We start from the raw sequence: 24980 nt of genomic DNA on the forward strand, positions 1-24980 counted from the left end.
CCGTTTTATTAATGAGTTTAAGTAGTATTTATTAAAATAAAAAGTAAATACGACTACATATATATTTGAAGATGATAATTCATCAATCTACTTCAATGAACCCAGAATTATATATAGTTCAATTATACCCTTTGTTTTCAATTGTTCCGGCGCCTTCATCAAACTTTTCAATAACATTTGTTAATAATTCCTGTTTACATTGGTGTACCTTCCATGAATATTTTATTTACGGCATTAAATCGGTAGTTTATAAGATTAACCATCTCCAACGATCATTAACGAATGTCAAATTTAATCCTTCTTGCACAAGGGCAGCCTTTAGGGTGGCTAGTAGGGCAACCGCTCTTGCAGGCGCCTCGCGCACTCGCGCAAGAATCCAAGTGAGAAATATTAATGTAATGTTTATTTGAATTTCTAAATCTTAAAAAAGGGGCAAGCATCATTTCTGAATTCCTTACTCTTTTATGACATTAATGCACCTTAGTTTGTCTTAATTAATAATTAGTTATCTTGTTGTTTTTTTAATATTTGTTAATCTCCAATAAAAATATTTAAAATTCTAAATTCATGTATTATCTAATAACTTCAAATTTTTCGTTAAGTATCATCATTAAAACTAATTCCATAAAAACAAGAGTCCCGCCGGGAAACTCGCAATGGCTAAGGCCGCCCCTGTTCTTGCATGCGAACAAAATCGTACAGAAACTCAATACAACTCAAAAATAAATCCAAATCTAAGGAAGTATTTCTTAAAACAGAAAATTATTGTCTTAAACTATATTTTTTCCAAATAAGATTGTTAAAAGCGTTCGAAATGTGGTGTTACAGGCGAATGATGAGGATACCGTGGATAGAAAACGTTAGAAATGAAGATGAGAACAGAGAACTCTATGGAAGTCAATAAGAAATAGGTAAGATAGGTCGGTAGGACACCTTCTCAAGCATGAAGGTCTAGTCAGAGACATATTAGAAGCAGAAACGGGAGTTAGGAGGGGTAGAAGTAGACCTACATTAGAATACTGTTCACAAATAGTTAAAGATGTGGGATGTTCTAGTTTTAGAAAAATACGAAGATTAGCTCAGGATAGGAAAGAGTGGAAGTGCGTGTCCAACCTGTGCTAGGACCGACGACCTTATGATGATGATGCGATAATGGTTTCCCCAACATGGGTTTATCGATGACAAGGCAATTTGCCTAAGAAAAATTATACTCATTAACGCCAATTTTTTTTTATTGCATGATCGTTTCATTCCTACCCAAATTTAATGGTTGCGTCTTGTAATTTACCTGCACTGTTTTTATCATTTTGATAATAACGAGGATCAGAGGGCGAGTAAGCAAACTCAGACGTATCGTCGTTTCTCCAAGACGTATCTCTCTCGCGTGGGGGTGGTTCTTCGTCCTCTCTGCCGCTGTTTTCGTACTCGACCTCGACTGTGTCGTCAGGAAAACTCTCTTTAAATTCAGATGCTGTGTTATCTATACTATCACTGCTTTGACGTACATCATCCAAAATTCTCAAATTTGGTTTGAAGAATGGCGAAAATCCGTATCTTCCCATGGATTTGTACAATAAATTGTTAATAATCTTGTTAGCGTTAATATGCTCAAATTTTGGTTTCCTGAAAGAAAAAAATATAATCTTTAATGAAAAAGTTAAATAATTATATTCGTTTTCTTCTGTAGTTCTCTTTTTTCTTTTTTAGTTTAGCTTAAATTTAAACTTGAATTTTTCAATGAATTTAAATATTATCTTATTAAACAATACCGCAATTAATAAACAATTATTTACTTATTTCGAATTAAACGATAACACGGGTTAAGAAACTCAAATATTGAAAAGGAAAAGCAAACGGAATATAGAATTTGACCTCATAATTACCTTAACACATTATGATTTTGAAATNTTCTGTAGTTCTCTTTTTTCTTTTTTAGTTTAGCTTAAATTTAAACTTGAATTTTTCAATGAATTTAAATGCATCGGCTTTTTGTCTTTTTTAAAACAGTTGAAACAGATTTTATTTCCTGATAATAATTTTTGAATTACCTGTGAATTTCTTTAAGTTGTTCTGCTATTTCAAGAAGGCGTGGACTATAATTGACATTTTTCAGGTGAAAGGGATTAGTTGGCCTTGCTGGAATATTAGGCAATGATATGGGTTGAGAAAGTACATATTCAGATGGGTACATTAACGTTCTAGCGCTATTTTCATATGGGTCCTGTTTCTCGTTCTCCAGATTTTTTTCTGAAAAAGACAAAATATTAATCACTCTCGTCCATTTTGGTTAAAATTTCGTTTAAATCAATTATATTTCTCTCCACTGAAACAATGCTGAGAGAGCAGCAGCCATCCCTTGAACATTTTTCATTCATTATAATTTTACTAACTATATTTATTTTATAATGGTCGCTGCAATTTGGAAAAGATTGTTAAAGATATGTCTAGAGTACGGCGCTGTACCGGTGCGAAATGTGGACGGTGGACGTAGAGAAAAAAAAAGTTTATTAGAAGCTTTGAAATGTTTTGTCACAGGTGAATGGTGAGGATACCGTGGATTGAGAAAGTTAGAAATGAGGAGGTAATAAAATGGGTAGGAGAACAGAAGGCGCTAAGGAAGTCAATGAGAAATAAGCGAGATATGTTGGTAGGACACCTCTTAGGCATGAGAGGCTAGTAAGAGACATATTAGAAGCAGAAATAGGAGTTAACAGGAGTAGAGGTAGACCTAGATTAGCTTACTATTTACAAATATTTAAGGATGTAGGACGTTATATATAGGAAAATGGAAAGATTAGCTCAGGATATTAAAAAGGATCGAGTGGAGGTATGTGCCCAACCAGTTTTAAGGTTAACGATCTTATGACCATGATGATGATTATAATGGCCAAAGTAGTAAAAACCAATGTATCAAAAAAATACAATATTTTTGTAGCCATATCATCAAACATTGACTGTTGTAACTATCAGAGAAAATTAAGTTTGATTTTAAAACATTATTCTTGTGAATATACGGATGACTAATATTACCGTTTTATTAATGAGTTTACAGGTATTGGTTCAAAGTGTTCAGAGTGTAAATGTAATATGGAGATATAAGTACATATAATTTCACATGCGGGCCACGGAGCTATGATTTATTTCCAAAGTGACCCACAAGATCATTAGGGTTGGTCGCCACTGGTTTATACTATACACGTGTTCTACGCGAAAAAGAATAACGAGAAAGGGCGAACTAGAACTAGGGACTAATACATCAAACTATTCCCAAAACTCACAGGGATGAACCGTACTTAATCTCAAATTTCGACGATTACACAGGCTGAATGAACACAAAGTAGAACCGATTTTTTTAGTAAATTATTATCTCAGTTAAAGTAAAATATTTGTTATTGCTTTTTTCTACCTACCATCGGTCCATTGCTTCGCAGAATTTTCAGTTCTCTGGAAATCTGAAATGAAATCAAAACCAAAACGTTAGGATTCCACAGCCGGCATTATTTGTACTAGTCGTAAATTAATAAATTGTAAAATGAAAAATATAAAATAATATTCCTAACGGCATCTACATAGAGAAACTATAATTTAAAGATGAAAATTCATCAATCTACTTCAATCATAACAGAATTATAACTGAATAACTTTTATTTTGAATCGTCCTGGCACCTCCACCAAAAATTTCAATAAATTTTTTAATAATTGCTGATGTTTGGGTATCTTCATTAACGTTTTGCTTATGACATTAAAACAATAGTTTGCAAGATTAGTCATCTCCATCGACCATTAACGATTGTCAAATTTGATCTATTTAATATGCGAACATGATCGTACGAAGGCTACTCAATACATTGAATAAGGTACGTACATTTAGGAAAATTTAATCAATGGAACAACTGACGATTACAAATTTTTGAATGCACAATTAAATAATAATTAATGAAGGAACTCAAGGTTTTGAGTATTTGTACGATTTTCTTCGTGTTAAAAGGATCAAGATTTGACATTAAGCAGTACCCTTGGTAATCTCTACTTTGTAATATCCACTATAAACAAAATTAACGAAAACTTTTGTGGAATATATAGACATAGATGAGGAAAAATTCGGTTTTAGCTTCTCCTAATCCTATTTTTAACCTTTCCTGATTGTACAGTCTGATTACGGTCCATAATAGGAGTTCTTCGTTTTACTTTGGAGTTAGTTATAAACTTTAATATATTAGGTATTGAAAATTTATAGTTTGACTACGAGATAATAAAAACAACACTTAGTAATCCTTTTTAGAGTTCCGTACGTACGAATGAAAAGCGGAACTCTGATAGGATCGCCCGTGTGTCTGTCTGTTCGTCTGTCACAGTCAATTTGCTCCGAATCCGTGTGACATATCAAATGAAAGGGCTTGTTATAAGGGCCTCAAATAATTTATAATTTTGATATAAAGAATTTTAAGGTTATTTAAGAAGATAGATGAAAATTAAGTATTCTACTGAACTACTACTGAACCTAAAATTTTGAAACAAATACAGAAAATAGTTCTTCACTTGTAGATTACAGAAAAATTAATAAGAGGTCAATTTTCTGCATACAATTGCAGTTTGAATGTGTGAGAGAACATGTCTTTTTTTTTAACTATAACGTTAAGTTAGTCCTTATAGGAATACTCATGTGTCTGTCTGTCCATTTTTTGTTTAATCTTCTTATTTCACTTGTATTCACAGATTTCATTAAATAGATGCGTTTATTAAACTTTTTAGTTTTGATTTTTTGTTCTACCATCAAATCTGTTGATATAAAAAAGTTTGCATCTCTTGTTTGCCCCAAAAATAATAGCTTTTTTACATTAAAAAAGTACGAATAGGAGTTTTTAATTAAATGGACTTTTGAATGAATTATTAAAGGCTTAGCTTTCTATTGATTTCAGCTAAGCCCTTTTTTAACTTTGCAACCCCAGAGAATCTATTCATTCAAGCCTCCCAGATTAATTTACATATTCCATCATAATATATGTAGAATTATAATTTCTGATGAAGCATTTTTCGCATATATTTTTTTTCTTGTCAGAGATTATTTCAAACGAGGTCCTTTTTCTTATGAATAATTCAAAAATCAAATTTACTCCAGCTAAGAACTTTAAGCACAGTTAAAATGAAAATTTTGTTTGCTGTGTAAGGTAAATAATTAATTAATTGAAAAAATATAATCTTATTAGTTATGTCACAATGAATGAGCGTAAACAGAAAACCAAATAAATATTGATTAGAGTTGTAACCGATCTAATATTAGATTTGTATGTACATCAACCTGATGGTGCGAATTGCCGGGATTTTAATTTGACTCTCAAATGAACGGGATTTTCCCCACTAGCCAATTTTTCGTGACCGAAAAACATAAATGTAGAGTTACAGATACCGACTTCTAATTAAATGCAAATTGATTTGATGAGTCAAAAAATACTACATTTTTACCAATTTAAAACAACAAGAAAAGGAATAAAAGTCTCAGATTTTTAGATAGTTTTAATAAATTGTTTGCATGTTCTAATTATAATACTCTGCAGCGTAGATATTAGTTAGTTACTACACACATTTCTTTACTATTCTTATCAAAATTTTAATCTACATTTGACCGCAACTAAAGTGATGACGTGAGAGACTTCAAAATCAATCTTTTTGTAAAATATGTACCTACATACATGGGTATTATTGTAGAGTAACGAATATTTTTATTTTCTGGATTAAAACAAAATAGATTATGTATAAATAATATTATTAAACATTGCTGTGAATTAAATGAATTTTAAAATAATAATTTTGAAAATATTTACGAATTTTCTCATAATTCTTAATACACAAGTTTACAAACTTTAACTGCTTAAGAATAGAACATACATTTAAGAAATTTAGGTGATATTAAGCACTATTAATTGTTGTAAATATTTTTTTTCAACTTTTTAAATTCTGTTGCAACAGGAAAAGCCTTAAAACAGCATTTGCGATTGTATTTGTTGTCGAAACTTTGCCGGATATTTTTCTATATTTTTATCATAAACTTTATCATTTTAAAAAGCAACATTAATTATCCAAACTCACCGGGATACAATTCCAATTCACAAAAAACACTTCCACTACATATCAGTGAAATGACAAAGCACTGGAAAGTGCTTTTCATATTGCACAGTGCACTGTCTGTTACTCCATATGTTTTACACCTCTGCCATTTTCCCTCTGGAATCAATACATGACCGGGTACACGATTGGACACGCTATCACTGACGTCACGGGAAACTCGTCGCTTTATTTATTTTCTTTTTTCTTTCGGTCACGGGTTTCCACTTTGAATCTGAAGTGGCAATATGGGCAGCGTAACTCCCAAAAAGAAAATATAAAAAGAAACGATCGACGAACTTTGTCTCTGGACTTTATAATAAGAACACTTGAATGAAAAGGTTTATGTTTGGGTCATGCATATGAAATGAGTTCTTATCAGTTATGGATTTCCGGTGCTACACCCTGAATGTGTGGGCGATAGCACCTGCTCTAAAGGTTTGTTGCACATCCATGTACAGGGTGACTTATTTTCGGGAATATTTGGTTGTTATTAATCGATATTTTTGGGTAATTCGCGTTCAACATTTTTATTAAGTTTGATAGTTTTGGTTAGTATTTCATTCGATATTTTTAGATGTTTTATGGATTTATGTCCAGATTTTTGGGTGATTCTTGATGATATTTTTGGGTGATTTAGACTCAACATTTTAAATTTGATTCTTTAGAGTGGTTTTTGCTCAATGTGTTTGAATGTTTCACACGCTATTTTTGGATTTTTATACGTTTATCCTACATTCTTAGGTGGTCATTTATTTTGAAAATTTTGCATAAGTTTGGTTGTTTTGGGTGCCTTTAGTTTGATTTTATATTTGGATGGCTTACATTCGATAATTTTGGATTTTTGGATGGTTTATGTCCTAGATTTTTTGGTGGTTCTTGATGAGACATATTCAAGGTTTTGTTTAAAATTGATAGTTTTTTTGATGGTTCATGCACTAGTGTGTAGTGGTATTCTCGAGTATCTGCTGTAAATTTGCTATTTTTGGATGGTTTTTAGTCCACTATTTTTGGGTAGTCAATGTTGTTGTATAAGTCAAACTCAGCACTTTTAGTTACTGTTTTGGATTTCTTGGATAGTAAAAAAGAGGTAATAAGTAACTTAAAAGCTAGTAACACACAGTAAAAGTATAATTTAGGAAGCAGAAATATTTATGCGTTTATTGTTTGTACATCTGCTTTATATAACGCATAATTACATCTTCAGCGCTGTTCTCAAATTGTAACCCAAACTATTTATTATTTTCTTTTCGCAATCGTGTCAATAATTAAAAAGGAACTTTGCAACTCAATCAACCATATCTAATAATAATTTATTTGGTAACTACTGAATAAATTATGATTTATATTTTTATTGAATTTTAAATTTCTATCTACTTTATCTTTACATTATACATTATCTAAGAAAAAAACACACACACAACTAATAATTCAGTCAAAGTTGTTTTTGAAAAGATTGGGATAATTAAATAAATATATAAATGTTTAAACATGTATATTTGGTAAATAAATATATTGAACACATTTTTATGACTTTACAACAAACTTAGAATAAAATTTAATAAAAACTAAATAATCACAGTTAGCCTCACTGCTGGAACAATAAATAAATTAGTAAGCCCCTTCGGATTGATTAATATGAGATAAAAGTATTAATTAATAACAATTTTTTTTTCTAAGAACATTCCATAAAATATATGCTATAAACGGTTTTATACACTTCATACTATTAAAATGTTTACAAAAAAATTTCGAGGTGTTAACATCAATAAGGATTAAAAATACTTTTTCAAATGATATGCACTGTCGTGAATATTAAAAAACATGCTACACTACCTTTGCCTAAGCCTAGGTAAAACTAGTTCTTAAATTTCAAATCAGGTAACCTGATTTTACCTAGGCAAAACTAGTTTGTCCGAAATGTGAGTAGATGAAACAGTATGGTCTAATCCAAAGCAGTTTTTTAGAAATTTCATCAGCCAGACAACTTAAAATACTTTTGCCTAGGCCTAAGCCAAACGAATTTTTAAATTGGGTAAAACTAGTTTATATGTAGAACAGGCAGATGGACTAGTTTGTTCTAGTCCAAATAGTTTTACGTGCCAAACAAGATTTCAGTCCAAAATAATTTTCCCTAGGCCTAGGTCAACTTTATTCTTAAATTTAAAATCAGGGTAACTTGGTTTCGCATAGACAAAACTACTTAATTCAAAGTGCGAGTGGATAAAACAGTTTGACCTAATCCAACACGGTTTTTCTGAAATTTTACTAGCCAAACAGAATTTCAGCCTAAAATACTTTTGCCTAGGCCTAGGTCGAACAAATTATTAAATTCCAAATCAGGGTATGGCGTTTTAGCTTAGGCAAAACTAGTTTATCCGTAGAGCGAGTGGATGAACCAGTTTGGTCGAATTTAAAACATTTTTCTTGAAATTTCAGCAGCCATACAACTTACAATACTTTTGCCTGGACCTAAGCCAAATGCATTTTTAAATTTCAAATCAAGGTAACCTGCTTTGGCCTAGGAAAAACTATTTTCTCCGTAGAGAGGGTGGACGAACCAATTTGTCCTAGCCCAAAAGGTTTTTCCCGAAATGTTACCAGCCGAACAGGATCTTATCCTAAAATACTTTTGTCTAGGCCTAAGTCAACCTAGTTTTTTCTTAAATCCTGTTGGGCGTTTAACATAAGTAAAATAAAATAGAATTAATGGAATAACTTTAAATTCAATTTAATAAAAATGCAGTCTAACATTTTCTCTATTAGTATTACATTGTAATTACAACAATTATTGTGAAGCACACATAATCTAAAGTACTCATTATTGCATTTTATTTTATAATTTGCACCGGTTTTAACATTTTCAAAATCTACTATCTAGTAAATGGGGGTAGAAAATATTAGTTACGCTTTTCTAAAAATAAATTACTCTTATTTCTGCCAGCATATTTACTCCAATTAGAAAAATATTCTTATGCATATTGTACAAACGTTTAAATATGTACTTGTTTTCATAAAAGTTACCAAAATAAAAATATTTACTTGATTATATTATATATCTCATAAATAAAAAAGAAAAAGAAAATTAAATGTTGGATCGAAGGAATGCTTTCATATAAACAGCGAAATCATTATTTATTAAGGTGGTAGTAGAAAATTAAATTAAACTAATCATATTCTGTTGAAGTGATTTTTGATTGAGATAAACGTTATCATCATGGATAACAATAGAATCAGACTCTCATACCGAATTGATTTTTTCAGGAAGTCATGAAGAATATTTTTGTCACAAAAAAAATAAAAATGCATCATACCTTTTCCTTTCTTCCTCTCTTCATTTACTGAAAAAATCGAGACAATTAAACCAATAAATCGCTATCATTTTATTAGTAATCAATTTATATTGGCTCTTATTTAATTCTTTAACTGAAGGTCATTTTAATTTTCCATGTCGTCAGTAGATTCTCCTTCAAATGTCATTCGAGGCTCGTCTTTCTTTCTATTACTTGATCCTCGTTTCCGTTGCCTATTAACTACCCCGTCGTCTTCATCCATCATCCTGATAATTAACATTTGATCGGAATGGTCCAAGGGTGCCACTGATATATCTCTTACAGCCCTGAACTTTCCACAATTATTCAAATGCTCGTTCTCCAATCGAAAGAAATTCCAAACGAACCTCCTACGGGAACAATTCTGTTTTCTCTAATTTATACAGTAGAACGTCTAATTATCTCGCAAACTAATTAAACTTCAATTTACTGAGATTATTAACAATCTGCACAAGCAATTGTAGCGAATAAAGGAACCGTGTAATAGAATGCAATCTTCATTTAAAAAAACGAATGTTTTATTGAAGTACTCATTGTAATGGATAGATATATTTCTTGAAACTATAATATTTTAATTATTTATCAGAAAGTACCATTTTTCTTTTACTAGAAAAATCTAAAAATGTAATATAAAAATGTAGGGATGAGTTACAAAGATAGAAGAGTGATACTTAGTTTGTATAACGAGCAACAGGCAGTTATAGAGCTGGGGATGCAACGTAGAGAAGTAAATATTAGGAAGGGAGTCAGACAGGGATGCACACTGTCACCGCTACTTTTTAATCTATACATCGAAGACGCCATCAACATCATTAAAGACAGTACAACTGTAGGGATAGATGTGCAAGGGCAAAAGATTAGTATGCTTAGATTTGCAGATGATATAGCAGTATTAGCATCTAGCAAGGAGGACCTAGAGATAGCTTTAAATAAAATGGAAGCGGTACTGACAGATCAGTACTGTATGAAAATAAATAAAAGTAAAACTAAAATACTGGTATGCAAGGGAAGAAAAAGTAGGGAAAGAGCGAATATAAAGATAGGAGACGAAAAATTAGAAGAAGTGGCTGATTTTAGATACCTAGGAAGTCAGATAAGTCAGGATGGAAGGAGTAGTAGGGATATAAAGCAGAGGATAGCGCAGGGTCGTGTCGCCTTTAATAAAAAGAAGTCACTTCTATGCTCGCGAACGGTTAATTTAGAAATTCGAAAAAGGTTGTTAAAGGTGTATGTTTGGAGCACGGCGTTGTACGGGTGCGAAACATGGACAGTGGGAGCGGCGGAAAAGAAAAGGTTAGAAGCGTTCGAAATGTGGTGTTATAGGCGGATGATGAGGATATCGTGGGTAGAAAAGGTTAGAAATGAAGAGGTATTGGAAAGAATAGGAGAACAGAGGACTCTATGGAAGTCAATAAAAAATAGGCGAGATAGGTTGGTAGGACACCTTCTCAGGCATGAAGGTCTAGTCAGAGACATATTAGAGGCAGAAACAGGAGTTAGGAGGGGTAGAGGTAGACCTAGATTAGATTACTGTTCGCAAATAGTTAAGGATGTGGGCTGTTCTAGTTTTAGGGAAATGCGAAGTTTAGCTCAGGATAGGAAAAAGTGGAGGTACGTGTCCAACCAGTCTTAGGACTGACGACCTTATGATGATGATGATGAGAAAAATCTTAACAAAAAAGAGTAACTCCATCATTTGTGAGTCGAATTCCACTAAAGTTTAAACGATCGTAGTCAATATTTTTAGAAAAAAGAACATATGAAGCAGACTTTTTTTGCTAATTGAAGTGCTAATTAATTTTATTCATATAACCACTGTGAAATCAAAGCCAAATGGGGTTAATAGGCAGCGTTTCGCCCTAACTTTAAGAAACTAAACAGGCTGAAACGTTGGCGGTTGCTTTTCAGACTTTGTTTTGACTTTGGCTTTGGCTTTGATTTCACACATTCTTCATGACAGCTGACTTTATGAAGATTATATAACTCCCTAAAGTTTGGTGTTTACCCTTACCTAAAAACCTCCAGTGGTGCTAAAATATTTACCATCACATCGGCATGTACGTAGCCAATTTCAGTCAAAGACATTGATAAGACCCATCCGAATCTTAAGATGACATCTTCAATAATCGCGAAATAATAAAACCACTACAAAATGAGAAGGTGTTTCAAAAAATAAATTAATATGTATCCTTACAATTTCTCCAGATAAATTGAAACCGAATTTATAAAATTATTTTTGTTTCCTTAAAAAATACCTACGGTAGAAGAATAAACTATTTCTTCCCGAAGAAATTTATTGTCTCCTGCTTTGGGATCGAACAATCCCCAGTCCATTTTTATATCCCAAACGTACGCATAACAAGAACTAAACAAAGACGCTGTTATCCAAAGATAGAAAAAAACATTTTCGTTTGGAACATTACGATCTAAAAATAGTGAATATTACGTTCAATTAACCCTGACGCCATTTAGTAAGAACTCACCCGCATGAACGCTATACAACGCACTAAATATTACCACGAAAAATGACGACGCATATTTGATTGCGTTTGCTAAATGGGGAAACATTTCTTTAGTGTCCCTAAATCTCCTCAAGCATTGCGCAAACCGGCACCAAGCAGGCAAACAGGTCATTACCGATCGTATTGTAATGTGCTTTTCAATGCAATAATTGGCGTCTAAAATTTGTCGTAAAAAAAAGATAAAAAATCAGAGACAATAGTTCTGGTTCCGTTTACAATTTCCGCTACATGCTAAAATTTTACTTTCAATGTGCTAAAAGAAGTGTAACTTCAAAAAGCAATACTTAAAAAATACTGTAGATCATTACAAATTGAAAATAAACCCAAAATTTTTTCTCAACCGGGCATGTAGTCAAAAAAGGGATAGAAAGGGTCCAACTTCTTTCAAAATTAAGAAAAAAATGGTGCATACTCTCTTAGAAATTTATCATACTTTCTAAAATTGGGCGTACCTATTCTGATTAACCTTAACGTTTTATTATAAACCCATTAAAGATGTGCAAAATGTTTTTTTAAGTATTTAAATAGAAAATGCACTACTTTTTTGATTTGTTATTTCAAATGCAAAATACAAAATAGATTTCCCTTTTGTATTTTAAATGCTAAATGCAAAATACGTATTTTGAAACTACTTTTTTCAAATAAATCATTTTTTGTAGTACCTATTTAATTTTCTACATCTGCATAAGTAAGGATGTGAGTTCTTCTAGTTTTAGGGAAATGCGAAGTTTAGCTCAGGATAGGAAAGAGTGGAGGTACGTGTCCATCCAGACTTAGGACTGACGACCTTATGATGGTGACTTAAGTATAAAATATTTTTAAGAAAACCTTGTAGGCATTTACTAATTTTGCAAATATTGGAGTTTTTCTAGACTAATGGTGGTGTTTGCACTATATCACCAGTTGCGAAGATTAAGTATGATTCATATTTTTCTGTTTGAAGTGATTGAGATACAGTTTTTCTATCTTTATGTTATAGTTTCTTCAGTTCAGCCACAAATAATTCTTATATATGTTTCCTTATTAGCCTTTGTCACCCGTTTTAATTGGAAAAAAGACACTAATGCCAAAATAGTTTGTTTAGCGTGAAAGATCAAAGACAAAATAGAGTTGCAAATAATTTTATTAATGTAAAATTAACATCAATCATTTTATATCAAAATATTTACAACCCCATTTTGTTTCCGATCTTTTACATATTGTAGTAAGTGATATAAAAATGGAATCCATAGTTTCTTTAGCTTTGGGTTCATCTAATAAGTGAAGTTTTTCGGATCGTTTTCTAAGAATTATGAATTATACGCATTTATTAGCACACCACAATATCTTGTAGTTTTTAGTTTTACACAGTTGGCATATATCAATTCGATATTGTTTTGGGGGTGTTTTTTCGTAATTCATAGAATTTCGTAGTTCCTTGTTAAAGGTACGACAAGTAGTGATTTTCAGGTGCTGATATCAGTTTGGAACTTCGAAATTCCACGGAGCATGAAACCGGAAAACAATATTCATCCAATATTTTAGATTATCCATTTCCAAGGGGTTTACAATTTCTTGGGCCCTCTTCAGGTAAAAAATTAGAAGGGATTCATGGAATGTCTGTTCATCCCCTTTTTAAGCTTTTTATATCTTCAATGGTCAATGTGAGCAACTTTCATTCATCATTTTATATTATGTTTTAATGTTTGATCGATGATACTAGTAAAAGTTTTAACGGCAAAAATGTATTTTGCATTTTACAAATAGAAAGTTCGTTTGGAAAAGTATTTTAAATGAAATACAAAATGCTCTTCTCAAAAAAAGTATTGAAATGCAATATAAAAATAGGTATTTTATATTTTGTATTTCCATTTTAAATGCAAGTATTTCAAATAAATCACATCTCTGCAATCCATTACTATAATTTTGCTTGACGATGTTAATATATTATTAAAAAACAATAATGAAATCGCTGTATTGTATGAACTCCTCCCCTAAATAGAATTTTTGACTACATACCTCGACCTACGTCAAAAAGTTCAGAAAAGTAACAACACGCGTGTGTCTTGCGTTTAATGCGGGAATTTTTCAAAAAGTTTTGGTGAAAGGGTTATCATAACCAAAATTTGCGCTTTATTAAGAAACTTACTTGAACCAACGTATAAACTTTTATTGGACATATAAAAGCAAACCAAATATTGAATGTCCGTAAAAACCACTACTAAACTGTTCAGTTGGTCAGCCATCCAGAAATCAGCAAACGTAACATAGAAAAGCGGCGCCAAAAATATGCGACCCTTCAAAATATCATTAAATAATACAAAAATCCCCGATCCTTATCGTTTGTAAGGTAAAACTGGCACTCACCAACACCCTTAAACTCCAAAATCTGGCCTCGTGCCTAAACGTTTTCGTAGGATTAACTAAGAACAGAACCATCAGTCCAATCATTATCAGAGGGTTGACGTATGGAGGTATACTAAGCTCGGAACTATAGAGAAATAGCAATACCGAAATTGACCAAACAACCCCAAAAGCTGCTGCCATTTCTATAACGTGCTGTTCGGATAAATGATTCCGGGGGTCCAATTCGAAGATTAGGACGTGGTTAACCCCAGACGATCGCCAGCCGTAAATATTAACACCCCATAAGAAGAGAAATTCTATTATTAAAAATGGACCCCGATATAATCTACATACGATTCGCCAGTCGTCTCTTCCATGGTGGAATATGGCTGCAAGAAACTAACGGTACAATGTTTCTTGTTGTTGAACAGTAAGAATTATATGCAGAATTTTAAATAAATTTTTGACGCGATTGGCAAAGAACAAAAAAGTTTTACATAAGGAAACTAATTCTTTTAGAATATATAAATGTATATGTGAGGTTTTGTTTCTTATGACTCAATTATTACTATCGAATATTCACAATGATTATTTCGCCATATTGTGGCTTTGTCCACCAAATTATATACTGTAAATTTTGTATTATACAGGATGTCCCAAGAAACAGTGTTAGGTTTAGTGTTGGGGTTATCTGAGACATTTCTACTATATTTCAGAGTAATGACGTTTTCTTCTATACTTCGTTGTTTCTGTAGCGATGTGACCTTCAATTTGGCCGGCACAAAGTAGAAAAGAACAGCACTAGGCCAGAAAAGGAAAGAGACAACTCTCGGTCAAACTCTCAACCGGCGAGGAGCGTATAATCCGTACAGTATTGCACGAAAAAAATGGCCATTTTATCCACTACAATTGCCTTGCTCAAATGTGCTGTTATTGGTACCGATTACTACTGAAAATATCAACGAGATGTTTATTTATATTTGAAGACATATTAAAGGCTTTAACGCTTGTTTTCGACTCGCACAACTATTCATGATTGAACAAAACTTTTGGCAAGTACTGTATGAAAAAGTATGTTTAATGAGCAAGAGTCGAGAGTATAATGAGCTTTTTTCTCCCTACCTACGATTTTGCCAGCGCGCATCCAAGTCATTGGAAGGGGCACATCGCTAGAGAAAGTAAATGAAGTATACTTTATTTCGTCTTAACTATTCCCGGTTTGAACAGGATTTCTTTAGTTTGACATGAATAAATACAATAGAAACTTCAGCCTTTTCTAAAATTGTTTGATTGACGAATGTCACGTGCCACAACGCTTATTTTCATAAATCTGGTAAAAGTATAAGGCACAAAAATAAACTTAAAAATAAAAAAAGAAAATACCGAAATAGTTTTCAAATAGTCGTTTTAACCACGTCTTTAATTTCGACGTAACCACTCAATTTTCAGGAATAAAATAGCTACTAAATCAAAGTCGTTCCAATTCTGTGTTTGTACTGGAGGTTTAGCAGTTTGGAAAGACCTATTTTTGTAAGATTGACTCGGGTGCTTGTATAACAGTAAATATATATATTTGGTTGTTTTCTTATTAAATAGGACACTGCACTCCATTAATCACGCGTTAATTTAGGTCTGTCCAAACTACGAGTAAAATAATTAATTTAGCAATTAAGTAGAAAATGAATCTTCAAAATAACTGTGCTAATACATATTAACAGTGGTAAAAGTTTAAAAAAAGAAGCGCACATCAAAATTCGTAAAAATAGTGAAATCATAAGGAGACATCGACAAACGAATGATGCTTTAATAAACAAACTATAACTCGAAATGAAAACAATAAATGATTTATGGTTCTGTCAGAGCTATTTATATAATCTCAAAAAAAAATATTGACCAGCATAGATAAGTTAGATTATATTTTTAGAAAGTCTATACGAGAATTGCATTCGTTTAAAGACGTTGCTAGCAGGAGCGCAACAACGTTACAGTTTGACTGGGTGCTCCCATAATAATACTATAAATGACTAAAAAAAAAAGCTCACCGATGTATTGAATTAAAATACTTGAAAATATCGAGTTCGGCTGCTCATTTACGAACTTGAACCAAACTTTCAAGTTGAATTATTATCTGATTCGACTGGAATTGACTGGGTGCCCAACCCAATCAAGTGGGTGCCCGGGCACCCGTGGACCCCCCCTTGTTGCGCCCCTGGTGGCTAGACAATCGTACAATTTTCAAATAGATAACAGTAAGATTTTAATAAAAATTTGAACGCAATCTGTCCAACACCATTTGCTGAGACACCCTGTACCTACATAATATTCAGCTTCTCCGCAATGTGTAAAATTTTCGGTACTTACCCGACAAAACAACAGCTGCCACTAACATTGTAAATGATCCTGAAAATAATCCTACTTTAAAAGTTGTCCAGGGACTCTGTTGTTCGCCTAAGGGGGGTACTCTAAGTCGTTTCATAGCTCTTTGCCTATCACCTGCTTCTAAATCTTGCGTGAAAGTATTTTCAGTTTCTCGTATTAATCTGTCGATATCTTTATTTGTGTAAAAATGTGAATTTTCGACATGCTCTATTCTCCATCTAGCTCCAACATCACACGAAAGGAGCTTTTCAAAAAGATCTTTTAATTGTAAATCAACAGAAAACGAAAATAATAATATTTACCTTATCATGCTTTTTTAAAATTTTCCTAAATCCTGTGAAATTCAGATTTTGGTAGTTTTGTAATAATATTAAACTTAAATAAAATTCGCTAAATGCTAACTTCAGTTCCTGCATTTTTCTTGCAGGTACATTTTTTTTTGTTAAAATATTTTTTCCGTGCCTAAAAAATCCTCCCTTAACACTGTCGTCATTTCCCTGAGCTTCGCTCAGTTCATTTTTCAAATTTGCGTACTTCCTCGTAGCTTCAGCAAATTTTTCTAAAATACGTATTTATGTAACAAGCTGGTGCATCCAATTTGTCTTTGCCACTAAATATACCTGAATAGAATGTATTTATTTTGGTAAGCTCCTTATCACAATAATGAAAAAACTGCTCATCAAATTTCGCAAAATATCTTGAAAGGATTTCCGGTTCAACTTCTTCTGCGGAAGGGGCTTGTTCTACAGCAGCATATAATAGCGCTTTCATTTCCTAAAATATATTGTTTTAATTAATTACTATATTGTATTAAGTAAATAAATTTAGAAAAAGTTTACCTCATAGTTAATGTATTGTTTTCTCCATTCGGGTGTTATATGAGCAGATAAATGCTCAGTAAATTTCATTTTTTGCTCGATTGTACCTTCACAAACAAACCAAATCAATTTTTTAATTTAACGTCAAGTGCAAAGACGTAAACGTCAAAACTGACGCTGGACGTCGCGACGCTAAACTTTATTTGCGGTCAAAACTCTAAACTGCCATCTATTATTGCACTCGTAAAATACCTTTATCACGGTAGTTATCGGTTGTTCTTAGGTTATTTACTAATTTATGATTATGTATGCATATACATAATTGTAAATTACAAAACTTTATTTGAAAAAGAATAGAAACTTATGTTTAAGAGATTGTTTTGTATTTGATTAACATTAAGATACTTAATTTATTATAACCTCAAAATGATTTCATGATGAACATACAAAGGAGCTTAATAACAATAAAAAAAGTCTTACGAAAGGTAAGTTTATTTGCAGTTTTACTTGTTTAACTATTATTTTCTGTAATATATTGTAGTATTCCACTCAAATTAAGGAAAAGCCTGTAGTAATATTAGATGAATCTGTAAGACAAGAACTTGAAGCAGAGGCTTACAAACCTAGGTACCATCCAGGAGTTATAAAAGCCAAGAATATTCGATTACCAGACTCGTTTATAGAAGCTGCAGTTAACACTGTAGAAGGTAAATTCTACTTTTTTTAAGTGCACCATTTGACCATTTAATTTTGATTAGACCATTCCATAAAGAAGCTGATAGAGGATAGTAAAAAATTAGTACACCACTTACAATTCAGACTGCCTCCTGTAGAACGCGATGAACTCAGGAATAAGACAGAGCACTTTCAAAGGAGAGTGCTTCGCCAATCTAAACAGCCTGAAATAGTTTCTGAAGAAGATTTGAAAAAGTATAAGCAAAGTCTTACTGATAAAGTTATTTTTTTACTCAAAAAAGCAGTCTATCATTGGACTCCTACAGACTACAATGAATATAATGCCCTTCTCTATTTATTTGGAAGGGCTGCTCCAGAATATGCAGTATTGGTCAAAATATTTTCAGAAATTAAGACTCGAGATCCATCCTTTAAACCTAGAAGTTTTTTTGATTTTGGATCAGGAATTGGTACAGGCACTTGGTAATATCAGAGTGTAAGTTATTGATTTATTTAATGGTTATTGTTTCTATTAAAGGGCAGTAAATCATTTTTATAAGGGAAGTATTTTTGAATATTTTAATGTGGATTCATCAGTCCATATGAATGATTTAGCTCAAATTTTATTGCAAGGTGGCAGAGGAACTAAACATTTACAACTTAAGGGAGTCTTTTACAGACAATTTTTACCAGCTGCTTCAGTAAGATTTTATGTAGCATTTGCTTGCTTTATTATTTAAATTAATTTATATTAGGTCTCATATGATTTGGTTTTATCAGCATATACGTTATTGGAGTTGCCATCCTTGGAAGCTCGATTAGAAACGTTGCAAAATCTGTGGAGAAAAACAGCATGTTATTTAGTTTTAGTTGAATATGGAACCAATGCCGGCTTTAAGGTTGCTTTTTTAGTTTAAATTTATCTTTTTTTATTAATTTCTTTATTTTATGAATAGATGATTAATGAAGCTCGCGATTTTATTTTACAAATGGAAGGTGAAAACAAGGGTCATGTTTTTAGCCCTGTAAGTTGTATAAAAACTATTCTAAATTATTTTGTAATTAATATATCATTGTTTCAGTGTCCCCATGACAAAGTTTGCCCCAGATTTGTACATGATAATACACCCTGTAATTTTTGGGTTTCTTATCAGCCTTTACCTTTTACCAGACCAATAGAACAGAAAACAGAAACTTATTGTTTTGTGATATTAAAGAAAGGTTTATAATTAAGTGTAGTATCACAATATTTACCTAAATAATTAATGATTTTTAGGAAAGCGCAGCAGCGAAGCACCAAGCTGGCCTCGTGTGGTCAGAGAAGTCTTAGTGAGGTCAAAACACTCAATTTGTAGGCTGTGTACCAAAGAAGGGAATTTACAGGAAATAATTTTTACAGCAAACAAACATGGAAAGTAAGTTACAATAGTTCATGTTTTATATTTCCAACAACTGATAATTTCTTATTATAGAACCACATATCATTGTGCAAGATCTAGTAAATGGGGTGATCTGTTACCAATTTCAATACAAAACCCTGAAAATAAGGATTAGTTCTTAAGATTTTTAAAAAAGAGAAGCTTCAGACATGTGCCTATTTTTTTTTTATATAATGTTAAATATACGTTTTTCTCTTTTTGGATTGTATCAATAAAAACCACAAGAAATGTACAATCCTTTAATAAGAAGGAGAAGTTTACATAAAAAATTACTGTTGCATTTGTATAAATATAAAAAAATATGGAAACCCACAACATAACGCATCTTCTTCAAATGAATGTGTCAAAAACTTATTAGGTACATGTTAGTTGAAACAGTCGACGTATTCATCCCGTAATATTTTCTTTGTTATTATGACGTTTAGTACGACTATTCAGATTGAACTGAGGACTATGGGGTTCTGTGAGGCTCTTTGTTGGAGCAGGTTCGATCGGTTTGTAACGCCTTATTGGCTGCGCTTTATATTCCATCACTCTTCGAAGATTAGCGACTTCTTCTTCCTCATGTCGAATTTTTTCTTGTTCCATCTGGAAACAGACTAGAAAATATTGCGATTGTAAAAAAAATCTTTTTATTATAACTTTGCCCTTTCTTTTCTGTCCTGTTAGTGAAATGAAAAACTTTTGCAGTGCTACATTATGTAATAAAATTAATCTATTACTGAATTTTTCATATTTTATAAAAAGTTTTTGGAATGAAACTAATGTCGTTATTATACCCTCTGTCTTTGTGCTTTTATCAGTTCATCCCTATACTTCATCTTTTCCTCAAACATTTGTCTTTCTTTAGCCCTTCGATCGGTGTTCAGTTCAAAACTAGGGATTTCTCTCAAATGTTTCATAGGTTTTTGAGGTTCAAACGGTTTCATTTGGAGTACTTTGGCAGGTCGAGCTTTGAACTGAGGAGCCGGTTGTTCCAACTTCTGAGACGATTTTTCAGCCTTAAAAAAATATTGAAATTATTACAAATAAAATAAAATGCGAACTACTTACATTTACTAAATACTGTTTAGGTGCCAACGCTTCTGACATACGAACTTTCTTTTCATAAATAAACTTGGGCACTGGTTTTGCGTGAAATTCTCTCATTTTCCTTTCTTCTTCCATGATCTGTTAATTCAATGCATTAGGAACATTTGTTTATGGTAAAATTATATTTTCTTATCTATTTTTCACAAAAAAGTAGTTAACCTTTTGAAGAGCCTCGTCTTTCTTTTTTTGTATTAGTCTGTCTCTTTCTTCAAAACTAAAAGGCCTCACTTCAGTACACTTTTTCGCATTTTTATCGGAGCATTCTTCATTTGATTCGACATTAAATTTATTTTCACCTTCCACATGCATGTTTTTGAACGGTTCGTTACCCATTTCTTTCTTTTCTTTCTCAGCTTTCTGAAATTTCCCGAATATGAATATTAAGAATAGTTCCCTTTTTCTGGTATTCATACAGCCTATTATTTCTTTTTATAAAATACCTCGCTTTACTTTTTGCAGTTGAATTTATTAGATAATCAATTTAAATTAATCGTGCGATTATTTTATAAATTACTAATGTGGAAATGTTCATATATTGTACCTCTTGCATTAGAGCGTTATACCGTTTTAGGAGAGCTGGAGTCCTGGGCTGAGTTGTGCTACTTTTTTTTATAACTGGGTTTTCAATAGCATTAAACAAACCTTTGGGTACCGGATTTGCATGGAATTTAAACTCCTCTAGGTCAGTTTTTGGAGGCTATATTACAATTAAGTTGATGCTAACATAAAATAGTAACTACCAATTAATCAGATCTATACATACCTCCTTTTTGTTAGATTCGGTTAAGTGAAAGGGTTGAGGGACAGTAGAAGGTTTAATTTCAACAGGTACTTTTGCAGCAGGGCTTCTAAGTATCTTTCGATTAACAGGATGAGAAACAATTTTATTCCTTTACGTGAAATTAAAACGAAAATGTTAACTCAAAATTAAAAAATTAAATCGACAAATAAGGGTTTATATTACTTTTGAGCTTCTTTAAACTCCATTAGTTCCCGTTGCTCCCTGGAGGGAAGAGTAGAAGATCGAATTCTATTTCTGGTATATAAAGCTGGTGACTTAGGAACAGTTGGCGGTTTTGGGATATTGTGATCAACGGTGATCGAAGCACTGTGCGGTTTACTATATAGTTTAGAACGATAACGTGTAGGAGTTTCTCTTTGAAATCTTTGTACAGCTTCAGCCATACTAACAAAACGAGAATTGTGCGAGTTATACTTCGGCTGGGCTAATTTATTAATCCATTCCTTGAGGAAACAAGTTATTACCTTTCCATAGTAAATAAATAAATAAATACATTTCATTGAAAATATACCTACTTGAGATACACAGGATTGTGTTACTCTATGAAGTGGCCTGTCTTCTTTAAAAAGAGATGTAGAACTTAGACAATTTTGAATCTTTTTCTTTCCTTTTAAATTATTTAATTGACAACTGCAAATAATAATTTTAAAATGAAATATTAACTTATATTTCTAATTCCATTTTTAGAGCAACAAAAGATTGAAAAAAATTAAAAAATGATATAAAAAAAGGCACTAAAAACGAACTGTAAAATTGTGTAAATAGAAATGTATTTTTCTTAGAATTTTAATCAATTGTGTTGAATGAAAATCATGAAAGAACAGAATTGAGTGTAATACTGAATTATAAATTCTAATATTACAAAGTAAATGTTATTTTTATAAAACAACTTACTTTTACTAGTAATTTTGAGGGTTGTCATTCCTGACACTACTTCAAAGCCAACTTTTCAAACATTTACTTTATGTTATTTTAAAATATAAAAAATAGTTATACCAACAACTAAATTATTACATTACTTTTTAAAATCATAAAGAGACAACTTACTTATTGGTGTTTGAATCATGTACTTCTTCCCCTAATTTCGTGGATTGCCATGCTGTTAAAATATTGCCAGTACTAAAGGATTTTCTTAATTTATTACGTGAGTTAGTGTCTTCAACTGCCACATCTTCAACTAATTAAAGAAATGATAGATTAGTGTCATACGTTTAGTGTTATGGAATAACCAATTTGAACAAAATGCACCATAAAGAATGATTCTTACCTAGTACAGAACAGAATTCTTCAATATCATCATCACTGCTGATTAGGACGAATTCGTCAATGTGATTCTGTTTGGATTCATGATCTACTTCTACAATATAAAGTAAACTATAATAGCTCAAAATATTTTTAACTATGTTTAGGGCATTTCTAATTACAGCAAAGCGAAAAGTGGATTTTAGTAATATCAAAACAGAATTTAATACAATCAAAAATGTTTTTCAGAAATAGTTTCATTGGAGGTTACTTATTGTTAATTATAACTAAAACAATTACCAAAGTATTGTTCTAAATCTCTAACATCTTCTTCGGTAAATGAAGCAAAGTCGTAGTATTGCGGAGCACTAAAAGCAAAATTAGTTTCACTCATTTTTATTCGTTTATTTATTCACACATCACTAACAACTTTTCTAAAAATTGACGGTTATTATTTGATAAAAAGCCACTTAAATTTAAATTTCCTTCGGAACCACCGAATATTTTCGAAGATGCACGATATTATGTAGTGTCTACGCTTACGAAAGTATCAATCTCTATCAAGCCGTAATCCAATAACTATTTATATTATTTTGAAATTATATATTAAAACACCGCAAAACTACCTTTAAAGTAGAATTTTATTTTTAATTTTATATTGTATTCGTTTGGAAATAAATAGACTTTCTTTAGTGAGGTACATATNCTAAATGTTTTGTTCCTCATTATGAGAAAATTGAGTGATTTATCGTATAGAATGTTTTGAATATCTAAATTGATGTATAATGTTGCTATCTAAGTAAAAGTTATTCTATTAATCAATTTATTTTTTTTATATTATGATTCCTTTCTTAAGTATCCCATTTTTCCCCGGTCTCCCCATATTTGGTATGAGAAAAGTAATTTTAAAGAATTTGAATCCCTGATATGGAATTAGTTTTGATTTGATGGCATGTAGCATATTAAAAAACAGGAATTTTATGTTTCATTATGAAGCGTGCCTGTTCATTGACGGTTTTTGTTTAATGAACTGTTCAATATAAACGATCGATATTGAAAATAGAAAGTGAACCACTTCCTCAAGATTTAGTCAACGTGTTTTATCTCATGTTAACGTTTTGTGGTTTGTTGGGTCGATCAGAAGAATAGGCAATGTAAAAAGTCGAAAAAGGATCTAATGACATTGAACTTAAGTAAAAGTACTGATAGATAAGGAAAGCGCTTTATAAGTTTGATTTCACAACTAAAAGACATTTGCATCTAAACAAATAGATAAAGAAAAGCAAAAAAGAAATAATGATACATGTAGGATTTAATTCTTAAATAAATTTCCTTCAACGTTCTGCCCATTTAATTAACATTCATCACGTGGAATTAAGCATTAAACAAAACTGCCGAAAGTCTGCACACTTTGTTTAATAGTATAAGAAAGTAAAATTTAAACTTGACCAAAATATTTAATAGCATTTTATTATCGCCAATGTCCTGATTGTAGTTTGTTGGTATACATTCCGTGAAAATTTTCGAATTTCACCGTCTTTAAGAAGAATACTAATCTAATATATATATAATGCGTACACACATGCCAAAAGTGTTCATTACTCTTTTTAACGTTGTCCAAAAAACGTGCATTTTTTTTAAAAGCTCATGCCTTAATTAATTGTGCGTAATATGAAAATCTACGTAAGTGATCGGTGTTATAGATATCTAAAGGGTGTGATTCTGTTATTGTTTAGAACTTTTTTGTTTCAGATAAAAGTTTTATTAGCGTTAATTGTGATTATCAATCTTGTTTTGTGCAAAATAAGTAAGAAAAGGTAATAAAAAACATTTGAAAAATGTACCTACAATAGGATACACTTATATTACATCTTGTTTGTAGTCTTGTTGAGGAACAAGTAACTGATTACCCTCAAGGAAGATGGGAGACAAAAACAGAGTGGAAAGTGAAACTGCTGAAAGAATGGGTTATAAAAAAGGTAGGTATTGTGCAATATGTATTTTCGTATTATTATTTTATTTTTAATTTCTAAAAGATGTATGTACCGTACTGGAAAAAAGTCTGGACTCCCGTAGAAGTTCGCGAATGGATACCATACCCCAGTCCACCCCCTGGGTGGTCAAAATAGAACACAATTCAAAACTTATTGAGGAATTAGCGTTGTATAATATAACTATGTTTTCAGCTTTAACAATTTTAATGAAATCCCAACAAAGCTAATTAGTAAAATAATAAATTAATATTTATTTAT

At 31.7% G+C, this 24980-nt stretch overlaps 5 protein-coding genes across 7 annotated transcripts in view; 2 read left to right on the top strand and 3 right to left on the bottom strand.

Annotated features, from left to right (window-relative positions):
• The window catches only part of LOC108741490 (protein cab-1), a 26844-nt gene extending 20377 nt beyond the window's left edge, over positions 1 to 6467 (bottom strand). The window contains exons 1-4 of the mRNA XM_025977295.1: positions 6088 to 6467; positions 3411 to 3452; positions 2049 to 2247; positions 1289 to 1623 (exon numbers count right to left, since the gene is read on the bottom strand). Of these exons, the coding sequence (XP_025833080.1) occupies positions 1289 to 1623; positions 2049 to 2247; positions 3411 to 3452; positions 6088 to 6166 (655 nt within the window). The 5' untranslated portion in view covers positions 6167 to 6467. The remainder of the gene's footprint in view (positions 1 to 1288; positions 1624 to 2048; positions 2248 to 3410; positions 3453 to 6087) is intronic.
• Positions 6468 to 7642: 1175 nt separating this feature from the next.
• LOC108741619 (xenotropic and polytropic retrovirus receptor 1 homolog) lies at positions 7643 to 17664 on the bottom strand. Its single transcript, XM_018476477.2, has 10 exons — positions 17500 to 17664; positions 17281 to 17434; positions 16963 to 17219; positions 16643 to 16904; positions 14303 to 14670; positions 14085 to 14232; positions 11918 to 12112; positions 11694 to 11860; positions 11446 to 11579; positions 7643 to 9784 (listed from the first exon to the last, which is right to left on the bottom strand). Exons 1-10 carry the CDS (start codon positions 17566 to 17568, stop codon positions 9541 to 9543), a joined length of 1998 nt encoding a protein of 665 aa, XP_018331979.1. The 5' UTR covers positions 17569 to 17664; the 3' UTR covers positions 7643 to 9540.
• A 98-nt stretch (positions 17665 to 17762) lies between these two features.
• LOC108741632 (methyltransferase-like protein 17, mitochondrial) lies at positions 17763 to 19787 on the top strand. The gene is made up of 9 exons (XM_018476494.2): positions 17763 to 17963; positions 18020 to 18185; positions 18237 to 18636; positions 18692 to 18854; positions 18909 to 19052; positions 19110 to 19178; positions 19236 to 19374; positions 19430 to 19568; positions 19626 to 19787. The coding sequence occupies exons 1-9, from the start codon at positions 17913 to 17915 to the stop codon at positions 19705 to 19707; spliced, it is 1353 nt and encodes a 450-aa protein (XP_018331996.1). The 5' UTR covers positions 17763 to 17912; the 3' UTR covers positions 19708 to 19787.
• A 30-nt stretch (positions 19788 to 19817) lies between these two features.
• Positions 19818 to 23196, bottom strand: LOC108741640 (targeting protein for Xklp2 homolog). Of its 3 annotated transcripts, none has more exons than XM_025977292.1 (11): positions 23029 to 23195; positions 22754 to 22843; positions 22534 to 22663; positions 22002 to 22116; positions 21649 to 21929; positions 21448 to 21574; positions 21226 to 21381; positions 20844 to 21041; positions 20646 to 20762; positions 20372 to 20593; positions 19818 to 20180 (listed from the first exon to the last, which is right to left on the bottom strand). In XM_025977292.1, the coding sequence occupies exons 1-11, from the start codon at positions 23120 to 23122 to the stop codon at positions 19980 to 19982; spliced, it is 1731 nt and encodes a 576-aa protein (XP_025833077.1). In that variant the 5' UTR covers positions 23123 to 23195; the 3' UTR covers positions 19818 to 19979. The 3 variants fall into 3 exon arrangements, with proteins under 3 accessions (XP_025833077.1, XP_025833079.1, XP_025833078.1); XM_025977293.1 differs by having other exon boundaries at positions 20024 to 20191; positions 23029 to 23196; XM_025977294.1 differs by lacking the exon at positions 21226 to 21381.
• A 1203-nt stretch (positions 23197 to 24399) lies between these two features.
• On the top strand, positions 24400 to 24878 carry LOC108741500. The gene is made up of 4 exons (XM_018476324.2): positions 24400 to 24411; positions 24481 to 24545; positions 24611 to 24707; positions 24765 to 24878. Exons 1-4 carry the CDS (start codon positions 24400 to 24402, stop codon positions 24855 to 24857), a joined length of 267 nt encoding a protein of 88 aa, XP_018331826.2. The 3' UTR covers positions 24858 to 24878.
• Positions 24879 to 24980: the final 102 nt, after the last annotated feature.

Source organism: Agrilus planipennis, unplaced genomic scaffold (genome assembly GCF_000699045.2).
Source record: "Agrilus planipennis isolate EAB-ADULT unplaced genomic scaffold, Apla_2.0 scaffold24, whole genome shotgun sequence".
NCBI lineage: Eukaryota > Metazoa > Arthropoda > Insecta > Coleoptera > Buprestidae > Agrilus > Agrilus planipennis.

Excerpts from the sequence above, each read along its gene's own strand:
- LOC108741500 (XM_018476324.2), top strand. Across the intron at positions 24,546-24,610 it reads TGCAAAATAAGTAAGAAAAG|TCTTGTTGAGGAACAAGTAA; the intron begins GTAATAAAAAAC and ends TCTTGTTTGTAG. Across the intron at positions 24,708-24,764 it reads AAGAATGGGTTATAAAAAAG|ATGTATGTACCGTACTGGAA; the intron begins GTAGGTATTGTG and ends AATTTCTAAAAG.
- LOC108741632 (XM_018476494.2), top strand. The coding sequence starts at position 17,913 with ATGATGAACATACAAAGGAGCTTAATAACAATAAAAAAAGTCTTACGA. Across the intron at positions 18,186-18,236 it reads TGCAGTTAACACTGTAGAAG|ACCATTCCATAAAGAAGCTG; the intron begins GTAAATTCTACT and ends AATTTTGATTAG. Across the intron at positions 19,179-19,235 it reads AGGGTCATGTTTTTAGCCCT|TGTCCCCATGACAAAGTTTG; the intron begins GTAAGTTGTATA and ends TCATTGTTTCAG.
- LOC108741640 (XM_025977292.1), bottom strand. The coding sequence starts at position 23,122 with ATGAGTGAAACTAATTTTGCTTTTAGTGCTCCGCAATACTACGACTTT. Across the intron at positions 22,844-23,028 it reads AGATTTAGAACAATACTTTG|AAGTAGATCATGAATCCAAA; the intron begins GTAATTGTTTTA and ends TTTATATTGTAG. Across the intron at positions 20,594-20,645 it reads CTAAACAGTATTTAGTAAAT|GCTGAAAAATCGTCTCAGAA; the intron begins GTAAGTAGTTCG and ends TATTTTTTTAAG.
- LOC108741619 (XM_018476477.2), bottom strand. The coding sequence starts at position 17,568 with ATGAAATTTACTGAGCATTTATCTGCTCATATAACACCCGAATGGAGA. Across the intron at positions 16,905-16,962 it reads TTTTAAAAAAGCATGATAAG|CTCCTTTCGTGTGATGTTGG; the intron begins GTAAATATTATT and ends CTTTTTGAAAAG. Across the intron at positions 14,233-14,302 it reads TTTGGAGTTTAAGGGTGTTG|GGTCGCATATTTTTGGCGCC; the intron begins GTGAGTGCCAGT and ends GATATTTTGAAG.